The sequence below is a fragment of the Amphibalanus amphitrite genome, unplaced genomic scaffold (genome assembly GCF_019059575.1).
Source record: "Amphibalanus amphitrite isolate SeventyFive unplaced genomic scaffold, NRLGWU_Aamphi_draft 000583F_arrow, whole genome shotgun sequence".
Taxonomy (NCBI): Eukaryota; Metazoa; Arthropoda; class Thecostraca; order Balanomorpha; family Balanidae; genus Amphibalanus; species Amphibalanus amphitrite.
The window spans coordinates 306,862-320,819 of NW_024882077.1; the positions used below are offsets into that span (position 1 = coordinate 306,862).

A 13,958-nucleotide genomic window follows, 5' to 3' on the forward strand; every position below is an offset into this window, starting at 1 on the left:
CTTTGCCTCGCCTTCTTCTTTGTTTGTGTCCTTCGATCTGATAGGTATAGCCCAATTTTATGTGTTATATTCTATCCACTTCCCTGCCATTTATCAGCAAATCTCCCTTTATGCCTGACGCATTTTTTCTAGCCCCTCTCTGCCTTATTTCAGATATGCCTCTTAAATCATAACCCCACCTAGCTTTTTTATACACGCGCATTTTTTTTTTACCTCACCTATACCAGGTTCGTGTCTTTTTACCCATTGTCCTTTTTTCAGGTGGGCATCTTCTGGCCCCACCCCTCCTTCCTAATGTGCATACTGGCCGCTGGGTATACTTTTACCCCCCCCCCGCTCCACCCCTACCACAGGTGATTGTCTATTAACGCCATCTGTTGGAGATATGGCTCTTGAATCGTAATCTCACATTCTCCCGGTGTCTCCTCTAACCCCATCTCGCCCTATTCCAGGTCTGTGTGAACGCCACTGACCCTCGGGTGGCTCAGTGCGCCGCGTACGACCACCGTCGGCACAGCGACGGGCGCCGCTACCGATGGGAGCCCTACCCGGACCTCACCGAGCCGTGCGCCCTCACCTGCCGAGCGATTGGCACCGGCCTGGTGCGGCAACTCTCGCCAAGGGTTATCGATGGAACCAGGTGCCGAGATGGGAGCTTGGACATCTGCATCGACGGAAAGTGTGAGGTGAGTGAGACGAGGTGGGAGATTGCGCAGGAGGTGGGTGGTGTGAAACCAGCTGCGAAGATTGGTAGACAGAGGCCAAAGACAGACATAGACGGCAGAGCTTTGTTTGTTTAGATATTTTGTTTACGTAAAAGTAATTACTGATATAAATGAAAAAGCATTGACAAAACGTTGCCATTTCGGCATAAGCATTGGCACTTTGAGACTATTTGAGATACATTCTGTTATATGCGCCAATGCCCTTCTATGACACCACAGGCTCTGGCGATATTTAGCCCGGCTACCGATCGATGCATTCCAGGAGGTCATGAATTCGCCCTCGTAACTTGGCCGGGTCACCGCCCACCGCGCGTCAGTTCCGATCCATCAGTCCGATCAAGGAGCTGTGACGACCCACGCTATCCGACACACAGCGACACATTGCAATGGAGGGGTGCTACTGAACCGTATCGGCACCCGTGCCATGTTGTATCGACTGTCAACGACGACGACGACGGCGATGGTTTGTGCCGCCAGCGGTCGTCGATGGACGTCGCGTCGATGCCACTGTGAGGTGACGACGCGTGCTGGCGTCGATCTTGCCCGAGTGGCGTGACACTCCGTGGTACTCGATCATACCCGGTGTTACCTTGGATGTCCTCATGTCACCTCAGGACTTCCTGTACCCCAGCCATCCCAACTACCACAACCCCTGAGTCGATCGGGAAACACCTCTTGAACTGCAGACTGCACTATCCGTGGTAGGGCAGGAAATCCCCAAATACAGGTCTCGCAAGCCTCCAACCGTCGTCGTATCCGAAAGCGTTCATCGCCCTATCGAATTTACCGTCCACGGCTGCGACGGGGCTTAACGTTTGTCTCCGGAGATAGCAGCGCCAACGCATTGTCGTCGTCGCTCTGGTTTCGGCTTTGGATCCGATAAGTCAGGACGAATAATGCCCGAGTCGTCGACGCCTGATCATCCAATTAATACCAGGGGCTCCCGACGCTTGGTGTTCCCAGCAGCGTAGGCAGCAGTGTGGGTGTCGACAGCGACAACGACGGCGGCGACGAGAATGATATACCGGCGGCATGAATAAAACTCGCTCTGTGCTGCGTTACGCTGCCGCCGTAAAGTGGTAAGGCGGCGAGCGATGCGCGGCGCGGCGGCTGCGGCGAGCCGTTAATTTGGAGCTCGGCTGATGCGAGCGGCAGCCGTTCTCGTTACTGATTACGGCCGCTCATGGGAGAGATAAAGCCGGGCCGCCGTGAGTGGCACGGCCGCCCTGATGAAGTGCCTCCGGATTTGCACCGCCGCGAACGACGGGAACGCCCGGAACGTGCGACAGAGAGGGTGACGTCATAGGCTCTCATGACGTCATCGAGCGACCGGATGTCGGAAATGGTAGAGCGATGTTCCATATCGGCCCGTCAGGAAAAGTAGTCCGATCGATGTTTTCATATCTGGGTCGAGATGACCTTGTGAAGGGGCAAGGCTGTTTTCAAAGCCGCGCCGCGCTGGAACCTGGTGCCGGCGTATCAAATCCACCTCAGATCCCCCCAGATTCCATCAACCGACACGGGCTTTCCTCTAATCTCCAGAGGAGCGCACTGATCGGTCGGCGGCTGTTTTTGCCGCGGCCGCAGTCGGAGTCGGCGACCGGCCGTCGCAGTCTGGCGGAGCTGACGGATTGGCCGACCGAGAGCTCCGGGTCCGTCGGCTCTTATTATCGCCGCGATGGATCACGAACCGATCCGTGGCGGCGGCTGCCATGACCCGTGCGCTGCCGACTGGTGGAGGGACGCACTGCCGGTGGTGCAACTGGATACAGAGGCTGCGAATGGGGCCACGGGAAGTCTGACGATCTTTTGCAACGCGAAGCACGGTGATTTTCATAATGAAATCACATGCTAAATGAAATGAGTATTTTAACTTTCCAACAAAAATGTAAGTCGGTCATGTCAGCCAACTTTGATAAAGCGTCTTCATTGACCCTGAATTTAGCAAAAAAAAAAAACACATCCATGCATATTATTCCATGTTTACGGCGTTTCTTGTTTGTTGGTTTGAGTATGTGGAACGTGGATCCATCTAAGGCGTTTCGCAATTTGGCGCCAATGGAAAAATCGACGTCATCAATTTTGGGTTAGGACATTTTGCATATAGTTTGATTAATTCAGCGCTCGGCGGCTCGTCCAGAGTTCCCATCTGTCCAGTCTCTAGAACATAATGCCATATTCACCGGTGATTTGCCGTGATTTATAAGATGGCCCATACTTCATGCCGAGGCCGTGAATTCGTTTTCGTTTTCCGTTCTGTCGCCGAGCCGCCGGCTGGAGGAGTTGTCTCCTTCTGAGACAGAACAGAGCCGCGGGGATCTGCCCGGCGTGGGAGCACACTGCTGCCGCCGGGACACTGTGTCGTTTTTGTGCCGGCACGTCTCAGTTGTGCGCCACTTCTGCCGCCGGCGCGGCTCCACGGCAGAGTCCGGCGCTGTGCAGTGTGGCGCCGTTAGTCGGCGGGCTAGCGAGGAGGAATGCTCGTTTTTCTGCGCCGGAGATGAAGTTTGCCGGTGGATGAGGCGGGAGAATAAGCCACAGAGCAGCTCCTAATGCGGTGAATAAGTTTTAAGTCGGGATTTTACTCCGCTTGATGGTGTTAAAAAATGCAATTAAAGTTAGTTTCCAGAAAGGCCAGGCTGTCAGGCTCTTACCCGCGAAAACCTCTTGCGAAATATGACTTGCAGTAATTTGTGATTAACTTCATGTGAAATGAATTCAGGAGATCGTACATAGGTCGTGGTTTTCAACGTCTAAATGACACATCTAGCCTTTCTGTGCGAGAGGTACGGGGTATGTCCTTTTATAGGATCGGTTAACCTCAAGCTGAGCTGCGGAGCAGAATTATTCTGCAATCATTCGCATGATAGTCGTTCAATGCTAGACACATAACATGCCTTACTTACAAGTCAATCGCATTATTCTCTAATCCAATAATTAATTGGTCCCGCCTATCTTCAAATCAGCTACAGCAAGACTACCATTTGTGTAATCGAGAGCAATACTGAAACCAATGGATGTCATTCAAAACACTGTCGAAATCGGAGCCGTTTCTAGCCGTTTTACCCTGTCAGGCTGAGAGTCGCGGCCGCTGTCTCAGTCGCGGTCGCTGTCTCAGTCGCGGTCGCTGTCTCAGTCGCGGCCGCTGTCTCGGTCACGGCCGCTGTCTCAGTCGCGCTCGCTGTCTCAGTCGCACTCGCTGTCTCGCGCTCGCAGTCTCGGCGCTCTCCAGACCGTCTGTCTGGCCGGTCGGTCCGTCCAGTGTCACCGGGGATAAGTGGTTGGGTGCAAACCCCGCGCCCGTTGTTTGGGCTGCTGTCGGCGCTGACCGGATGACTCAGAGGGTCAGCGGAGATCCGGTCTGACCCGTGCCCCGAGGCGCCGCTCTGTCGGCGGCCGGCGGCACAGTCGACGGAAGTTGGCCGCATGCCAGCAGCCTGAGCCGGTCCGCCCCGGGCCAGGACCCACGAAAATCCGGCCCGCTCCCTGCATTGGATCAATACGGAGCGGGCCGGGCCGGGCCGGGTGGGCCGGACACAGCGGTCGCGCACCCACTCCATCCACCGCTGTCGTCCGCCGGCCGGCGCATTACGAGCGGATAGAGCGGTCACCGCCAGCGGTCCTTGACGTCAGCCTGACGGAGTAATGAACAGACGCTACAGCCGGCACGCAGACAGGTGTAAAAACTCTCATCGGCTCTGTTGTTTCTTCTTGTGCTATCACCGTTTGTGGTGCGCCGCCCTCCGCGCCGCCGCCGCCGCCGCTGCGTCGCCGCTGTCGGTCCTATCCCGTTGAGGCGGCTGGCTGTACGCTGCTGTCGGCGACAGGGCAAAAACAAGAGATCAGCGCGAACCGACGTGGCCAGGGCGAGGCTGGAGATGGCCGCAGAGATCTGTCGCCCCACGCCGGGATGAAACGGAAGCGAAACATGCGAGAAGGCGCGAGACGATGAGATGGAGAGGTTGATGCCCCGTTGGGCGGGGAGAAATGGCCAAGCCTTGATCGGATCGGTAGGATGAAAGCCGTCGAGGAGAGGTACAGTTATTTGTCGCGATGCGACACTCGAGTAAAATAATCGTTGAAGGTATACTACTCACGTAAAAGTGATAGGATTGAGAGGTTCAGTGTACGACATGTGTTGAAGGCTGGATTGATTCACAGCTCTTTCAAAGCAGTATCATCTTTGCAGGAAATGCACAGTTGAAATGTCTGAAGGATATATCATTAGCTTGATAAGATAAGGTTGACTTAATGCCTTGAAGAAATGTGAAATATATGGTACTTGAATTCTGATAATGTTTCAAACATCTCTGAAGCTTTTCAACATATCCATCCGTATTCTGGATATATGGAGCACGCAATTATTTCTAGCTGTTGTATCGCTTTAAAATTCCTCGAACTCATACCTAAGTTCTTTCTGTGTTCACAGTTGGGCCACGGAAAGTAATTGCAATGATGGTTGCATTTCAGTTACATTATCTTTTGAATGCCATTCAATTTCCAGACTTCAATGTGAGGTCGGATAATTATGTTGTTAATCTTATGTCCTGACCCGGCGTAATAATTCTCTGACATGCGTGGCGACTTACCCTGCTGACATGCTGGGCGGCAAAGGAAACATCACACGCGATTTAACAGAGTAAGCTTCTTATTTGATTGAGCGGCCACCGTCACGTTACCGCAATGGATAAGCTGGGCACATGTCATTGCCCCTGTCTTACTACACTTACGTGGGGATCACTCAGCCATTCACCTGCTGAAAGTCTGCCAATTGCAGTTACAGGGCTAACTGTAAGATTTGTGAAAGAGTGAAGCAGACATATATAACAGATAACGCCGTCATATCTTTACCCACATGACGTCATATCACGTCATATCAAGCGAATAACCACATCAAAGAGCACACTGCACGGCGCCTATCGGTTCAACACAGTGTGTGGTAAACATCTATGGAGCAAACAGAACGACTCAGCTGAAGTTACGCAACGGCGAAGCAATGACTGATCTTCATCGAACGATGAGAATGATTGGGCTAGAGTTTTAAGCTGACTGGGCTAGACTTTTTAAGCTGACTGTCTGTTGACACAACAGCTGCGCAGTGTGGCCTGACCGACCTGACCCGGTGACCTGAACTAACACTTTGTCTGACTTAAAACACCTGACCTGACCTCCGTGACCTGACCTCGCCGTCTCTCTGCCAGCCTCTCGGGTGTGACCTGCGAATCGGCTCAAACCGCACAGTGGATGTGTGCGGAGTGTGCGGCGGCGACGGATCCAGCTGCAGCACGGCACACCACTTCTGGAAGGAGAAGGAGATCGCACCCTGCTCGGCCACCTGCGGTGGAGGTAGGTACTGTGCAGACGTACCCTGCAAGGTAGGCACGGGCGGTGGACACCTCTGTGGTGCATGTCTGCAGTTCAGGGATCGTTGGTGTCCCCGGTCTTTTGCAATGGTGAGCCTCGGTGTCACTGTCATGGGTGTAAATCATGTTTGAGTGTGTGCCAAAGAAGCTGACATTTTTCTTAGTACCCTTCGGATGATCACGATGGTCTTTTTTTTTTGGGTCTACAGGGTGATTTTTTTACAGGGCAAAAAGTTTTTAAGCCTAGAGATACCAAAACATATAACAAACGCGAAAAAAGTATATCCATGTGAAAGGAAATTGTTTGTCATTTTGTTTTCAGGACCTTTTAAAGACTTCTTGGGACTCATTTTGTTGTGAAGTTCCGTGAAAATGGCGCACAACAAAATGTTTTCCCCAAAATCGCCAATTACTCCAGGCTTGCGTGCATTAAAACTGTGCTCACTTCGAGCACGTTCTGTAAGCCTAAACGGAGCTCAAACTCAAAGTTTGTGTGTGCAAATGAAATGTCAGAATGTGCTTATTACAAAGATATACATTTGCTGTCAGTTGATGTGTTTTCTGGTACCGCCATTGCTCTTTACTTTTTGCCCTGTATAAAAAATCACCCTGTAGAGTGCTTGGTGCGCCGTGTTATCCTTAAAATTTGTGGACTTTTTTTATTTCAAGATAAACACATTTTGTTTAGCAAGACCTGCGTCTCTCATCAACATCTCCGTCAACGATGAATTTCATTTTCGCAGGGGATTTCAAGGATGTATAATTTCAATGACTTGAGGCGGCAAATTGCAATGTGGACTGTTCAGTCTGTGTATTGATTGATTGAGAAATTACCACACTACACTAATCTCTCGCTTACGATGTTCGGAAAGCAGCGAGCGCCCTGGGGGAGGGAGTGGGGGCATCTCGCCAGACACCACTCGTCTGAGGCTCTGAAGCGGCGCTGACAGACTGACAGTAACCGACTCGGCATGTCAGTTCAAATCGACAGCCGTTCACTGGAGCCGCGGGGTTACTTCATTGCTTGCGTTGAAGCCGCCTCGTGAGACGCATTCTCGATCACTTCCTGCCTGCGTCGCATCCAGACGCGTGCTTGAGTTTCGAAAGCAGTCTTGTCAGACAGGGCGAGAACTGGCTACAAGAGTTCAATAACTTGTCTGTCAGGTGCAGCATTTCCAGTTAAATTTGGCCTCGGCTGTCTCGTTTGTTGCTTACGAGCGTCTCCTTTTCTCGAGGTTACACGTCAGCCTTTCGGGAACTATTTCCATCTCCGGCTGGCGACTTTTCCTTTCTTCCCCGTAACCGCTGCCATCTTCACACATTGTCTTCCTCGCACAGCCCCTCCCCTCTGCCGTCGCTCCCCGCCCCTCTGCCCCGGTTCTCGGAGACGCTCGGTCCATCGGCGACCCGTGAGATCGGATTTCGCGCTCGAGGACCACCGCCCCGTGGCTGCGCGCTGTCCCCGGTCGGTGCTTCCCGGCGACCCATTCAGCAGCCCCGACCTGCGGGCGCCCGGCCTCACAGGGCTTAGTTAGCACGCCGCAGCGGGCAAAGCCCCAGCAGTGTCGGGCCGCGGTGGGTCGTGCCTCTTCGCTTTTGAGGCAACGGCACCGCGGACATGGGAGTCTTCCACACGCGGATACGGTCTGGGAGATGCGGGAGATATGGCGAGCTGACTGAGCTTCAGGGGAGGCGAGGGGGACTCACACGTACACGCGATGTGATCAAATGACAGTGAATGGAAGAGCCTTGGACGCTAATGTGGTTGTATTGATCACTGGAATACGGTCTGTGACTGCCGTTGCAGTCGTAATTTGCCATTGAGTAGAGAATAAATGCAGGTATTTTCCCATTGCATACGGAGATGCCTCGTTTAGAAACGATTGTAAAATGTGACGTACCTAGTCGAAGTCCTTCAGGTTGATGTGACATGGTCATTGGTCATCAATTGCAACGTTTGTGGCAAAGGTTCTAAAAAAGCGCTTATTGTTTTCTAGGTAGCTAAATTTCAAATTAAAGAACAATTTTAAGAAACATGTTTTCAGTGCAGTTGATTTTATTTGATTGAAATAAAAGATGGACTCACCGTGCGAGAAGTAGGCATAGCGAGGTTCTTTTTGCAGTATAAAAAGATAATTTATCGTATTTTATACCCTGTGTCATACCACACAGCATCTTCATTACACTCGGGAACTTCAAACGGTATCAAAGCATTGAGCACCTGACGATTCGGCTTTTATTAAACTCCTCCCTCCCGACCGGCATCCCTTCGCAGCCGTAAGTGCTTGTCGGCTCTTCACTAAAGAGCGCCGTTCGCCGACACGAGGGCGGTTGCTTTTACCGTCCAAATGGCCTGTATTCTCCGGGAGGATTCGGGCGCGGCGTTCGGGGGATGATCCTCGGGTTAGAGGCCGCCTCAGACGCGCTGTAAAACGTCCTTTATCACCTCACCTGGCTGTGGCGGAATCGACGTCGGAAAGCGGGGATGTTAACCGCCTTTTATGGAGATTGAAGACGCCAACCTTTGGGGCTGTGGCGGTCGTTTTAGCTGTGTATATCGCGAGGCTGAGGGGTTGGATTGGGAGTCGGAGGCTGAGTAGTTGTGTGTTTGGTTGAGTCACAGATCGGCTACTCGAGTAGGGAGTCGGTAAAGTCGCGGAGTTGCTAGGCTTGGAACATCAGTAGCGTGGCTACGTGTTCACCGCGTTAACCATGTTTTACTTGTACGGCAATCCTGCAAGCTGGCTCACACTTCAAAGCCGTTCACAGCAAGCACATTATCCGTACTCTCTTATAAAGATGATACTGATCTAATTGATGCACCATTGCCGAATCGATCGTTCCAATAACTTAAAAACTGTTAAACGCTTAGAATGCCTAGTAATCAATACTAACTACGCAATTAGCTCAAACAACCACCACTGCACTGATAGGCCACGACCGGGTGACAAACCCACCCAGTCGATTTGTAAAAACAGCTTGTGCCATGTCAACACTTTTTAGTTTTTACTGTCTCGCTCGTTACGACATTCAGTCTAGAGCAGCAGAGCTGTTCCTTGCCATGTCTGGCATGTGGCCCATCCAAATTAGTGTCATGGCGGTCATGTCAACTCCGTCGCGTTTCAGAGTAATGTCATGTTTTGGACAGCGAAAGACGCGTTTGTCACGACAGTTATTTGTGAGACGGCAGCCGCTAGTGTGCCACTGCCCGACCTGTGCAGTGGGATGACCTGTGACCTCATCGGGCGCCGCTTTTGAAATGCGACCTGTGGCTAGAGTCTGACTAGAAAAGTTCGTGTTCGAGAGTGTTGGTTGCTTCCTGGTGTCAGTGTCCTTATGGGATTATTGGTTTGTTTTCACTCTTACCAATTTTCTGGTATGTTTGAAGCTGTTACTGATGGTGTCACATAATGCATCTTACCAACGCTTTCACTTTCAGTGTTATCTAACCTGACCTGACCTCTAATCTCTCCCGCAGGATTTCAAGTGATGCGGCCGGTGTGCACAAGTCGAACAACCGGTATCGAGGTATCGGAACAGTTCTGTGATTTCCGTCTGCGACCTCGCGACCGTCTGATGGAGTGTGCCCTGACGCCGTGCCAAGCCAGGTCAGTGTGTGCCCTGACACCGTGCCAAGCCAGGTCAGTGTGTGCCTTGGCGCCGTGCCAAGCCAGGTCATTAGGCCAGTCCTTACCCCGCGTCAGGTCAGGTCAGTATGAAGGCACAGTGTCAGGCAAGGTCGGTGTGTGTCCTGATCTGAAGTCTCGTCTGGTCAAAGACTGTCCTGACCCCGTGCCAAGCCAGGTTAGATCAATTTGTGACCTGACGCTTGGGCAGACAAGCGCAGAAGGTACGAAGAACACGATTTCAGGGACTTCTCAATACCCTCAGCAGCTTATATTAAGCATCTGTCTGCCATGTCTCTCCATGCCTCTGCTATGACACTGTCCTTCATTCTGTAGCCTAAAGATTACTTTGCATGCCGACGTGGATGCGTCGCGTGCACCCCCGCAGTATCATGTCCCGAAATAGAGGCATTTGTTACAGAATGAGCGCTACGCTCAGTATTCACACTCAGTCACAATTCAGGGCTATTTTGGGACCGAGAGTACGGTTCAGGCTAGTCTTATTACTTATTGTTGCACTACTGCTGGCATTTCAATTCGTAATCTATGGTGTAATTGCTGGCAATCTGCCCGGCGCCGGCTATATGACGTCATTATGCACTTTTGCAAGCGCCTGGACCTCAGTACCACTATGGACGGGGTTTCCCTATGCATTCAAACTGACGGTAGAAGCGTGTGCCTCCTGCCACCAACATAACACTAGAAAAATACGTGCATAGCCGCGGGGAGCATGCGTGATAAAGAGAATGGGATCCGAACGAGACAAGAAGAGCGGACCGAGTTTCAATTAAGCGTCGGCGCAGCACGCGAGCTCACCCGACTTGGAATGGGAGGGGCCGGGGTGGGGCGGGGGCTCCGAGCGTCCCCACGGCGATGTTTTTCTGAGGACCGGCGCGTCGACTAGGAATTGGAAGTTACACTTTCTATTTTCAGCGGAGATTTTCGCGTGGGAAGGAGTTACCCCATAACCAACTGAGAGAGCGGTTGGTGGTGGTTTATTGTCTAAGGAAGGTTTGTAGAGCTTGGGTGGTTTTAGGAACAGCGCAGCCCTGACCGAAAATGCGAGCTTTTTACTGATAATGAAATTTTGAACCATATGAAGTGTATTCGAGAGACGAAACGGGCAACAAGGTTTTGAACAGCGCTAATGATTATGATTATGCCATCTTTGGTTCAGTTTTCGATTATCCTAAAAAGCACTATGATGCACACGCAAGCTTTTTTGCGGCGTAGTCAAGCGTTTATAAAAACCCGTTCCATCATTGCTGTCAATAATCGTTCCTGTATTTGTGAAAGTATCCTAACAAAAGACACCGGTCGGGGCTACCTCAAACAGCCATAGACTCGGTAATTGGAACGTTTCAATATACAATACCTCAATATCCGTTTGATGGCAGTTCAAATTTCCCTCATCGCCCTGTTACGAGAGTTAGGGGGCCGTGGCGACTGTTATTGGTCCGTTCACCTGCCGTGAACGGGTCGCCGGGAGGCCATAACTCATCGGTCTGACAGCTCACGGGCTCAGGAGTTCTGATCAGACGGCACAGCGGCGCGACCAGAGGTCGGCCTGCAGACGATAACCCAGCCATTTCCCAGGTCGACGGGCCAACATAATGCGCTATATGCTACGGAAATGCGCCCACTTCGTCAAGTGCCGGGACTTCTTGCATGCCATGCATGCGATGGGGGCTTGAGGTGCATTTTCAACAGGTTCTTGGTGGTTTATTGTGACGTTGATGATGCCACTGCGCTTTGGTGTTTATTGAGTGGCATGCATCGGGGAAATTGGCTGCTGTTGTGAGGCTCATGAAATGTAACAGGTACTGTTGGTCGTCGAAGGTGTCAGCCGTTTGATAGAACTTGCATCATGTTACAGAAAAAAAACTACATATTTTGGAACTTAGCAAGCTATCTATTTCCCATTTAGCTTAACGAAGATGACAATGAAATACATGAATTTGTTAGAAAATAATACAAAACATGCATAGGTTTTCCCAGCTTATCATTGCCATAGCACCTGTGCAGCACCGAACATCTCTGAAAACTCATCTGCTGAGTTACTCATTAAACACACCAATCATACAGACTTGTCATCGCCACATATGTTAAGTTCCATCGCTTAGAAGCCTATGATCATTTATATTACATATATTCTTCATCGTGCAATATATGTTTAAGCAGCCCATCAAAGGAGTGCTCCGAGGACCAGTTGAGCTTCTTGAATGACCCCAGATCAGCCAGTGCATTGACAGCCTGCTGAAATGTCGCCACCGTGGCCAATGTCACCCAAGCGGCGGGCGTGATCGCATTTTCCGCCTGCAGCCTTGTAGCGCTGCCACCCTCAACCGTGGTCCACTGCAGATGAGTTTCCCGGGAACGTATCTGACCGACGCTGCTTTAAATTCATACTCTCACCGCCCAGAGCGCGGTGGGTGGGTGTCCCAGCGCCCCCCCCCCCCGCGCCCACGGCCAGGCCGTCGGGAGAGCGGCGCACACACCCCAGTTGGCGGCGATGAAGATGTACGAGCTCGGGCATTGTCTGGGCAGCTGGGCAGTAACGACATGGTCAGTCCCGCCCACTGCGTCGTCCTGCTGCTGCCGCGGACCAACGCCGACGCCGAATGGCCCCAGGCCATTGTCCTCTGTCCATTTGCCCACGGCGGAGACCTGGCGATGGGGTTAATGGCCGACAGACCTGAAAGACTTTGTCGTTAGTGTGTGTTTGATAAGGTGTGCATTGCGTGACTGAATTGGCAGCCTGTGTGGGTAGGCTTGTGCTCCGCTGAATCGGTTTAAATCACTTCAAATGTCGTCCATTGACCAATCTGATAGGTCAACAATCATATTTGACGCGAGCTCAGAGCTTCACATTCCACAGAGCTTTGATCGCGGCGTCATTGCTCCATGCCGGCGGCATCCAGGATGACCTTCTGGATTCTAATCCAACAGTTCCTTCTGCATGATTGAGCGTCTCTGAAAACTTATCGCCCATCGCTGCGTCTCTGTAAAGAACGCCGTCGCATCCGGAGACGCCTGGCTGCTGCAATCACCAAACACGCATTGCCAGTCGGCATCCATCCGGAGTCCACTGACATCTGAACTCGCCCGACTACCCAATCGATGCATCGGTCTTTTCAAGACACATTTGCCGGATCATTGGTCTCGGGCTTCCTTTGAAGCTACACGGCCCGATCGGCCGAGGCCGTTTCTTTGTGCAGTAAATGAGTCCGCAGGACGTGGTCGCTCGGTCTGGTGTGGTCTGGAATTTGAAGAAGTTGTACGAACTCAACGGTCTAAGTAGACCGAAATCGGGATAGTTTGTTAAAATCTTTGTAGAAATGGGAGGTATGCTGTTCCATTGCAATTCTGCTTTTATAGCAAGATGTGTGCTGATTCGTCTAAGTTACAGGAACATATTCATCTAGATAAAACAGGCTTCAAGGCCTTTGCCTCTACAATTGCCGGCTTTTCAAACCAAGAGACGCAGTAGTTTGACATCAGTATCAATCGCTCTATCCCCCGATTAATCTCAATATCGGATGCTCGCATTAGTTTCCAAAGTCCATATCTGTGCTGCCGAATCACAGACCGTAATGCCTTGGGCCTTCGGTACGGATTACCATATCGTGTTACTCTCGGACGACCCTAATGGGCGCCTCGCGGTCACCCGACTCGCCAGCCGCTGCTGTTCCGTCCCTCGGGTGTCCGCCTCGTCTCAGATTGATGGAACTGGCCCCAGCCGACGGTTGGCGGCGCCCAACGGGACCTCTTGTCAATCGGACGACCAGCTCTGTTCGCGAGAAGCAGTCTCGGTCGGGAGCCCTTCGGCGTCGACTGTCGAACTCGAGTCTCTGTTCATAGCTAGCGTTGCTGTCGGTGTTGTCAGATGTGTCATCGCCAGAGTCATGAGTGTCGCCGGCGTCAGTTGTGTCGTTACCAGCATCGCTGATCGTCGTCTCCGTCGCGATGGACGATGCGTCGCGATGGACGATGTACTGACGACAGCGTCATCGTTGTCGGTCCCGTCGCCGTCAGCGATGGTCGCGACGCGCCGGGGGCCAGGAGCCGCCGGCGACGCCCTCGGATCAATGTCTCAAGCGACATCGCCGAAAAATCGGCAGTGACCCGGCCCATCTGACTCGGTCGGTCGTGGACTATCCCCATTATGTGCTCGTTCTGTCTCTGTCTGGTTGGGCCGGCGCCGGGGGCCCGGTCAGCTCCCTCAGCTCTGTCGGTGGTGAGCT

At 52.1% G+C, this 13,958-nt stretch overlaps 1 protein-coding gene across 1 annotated transcript in view; it reads left to right on the top strand.

The window, feature by feature from the left end:
• LOC122394286 (protein madd-4-like) overlaps nt 1-13,958 on the top strand; it is an 89,162-nt gene that overhangs the window by 13,915 nt on the left and 61,289 nt on the right. Inside the window, exons 3-5 of the mRNA XM_043391043.1 lie at nt 453-686; nt 5,927-6,071; nt 9,567-9,696. Coding sequence (XP_043246978.1) covers nt 453-686; nt 5,927-6,071; nt 9,567-9,696 — 509 coding nt within the window. The remainder of the gene's footprint in view (nt 1-452; nt 687-5,926; nt 6,072-9,566; nt 9,697-13,958) is intronic.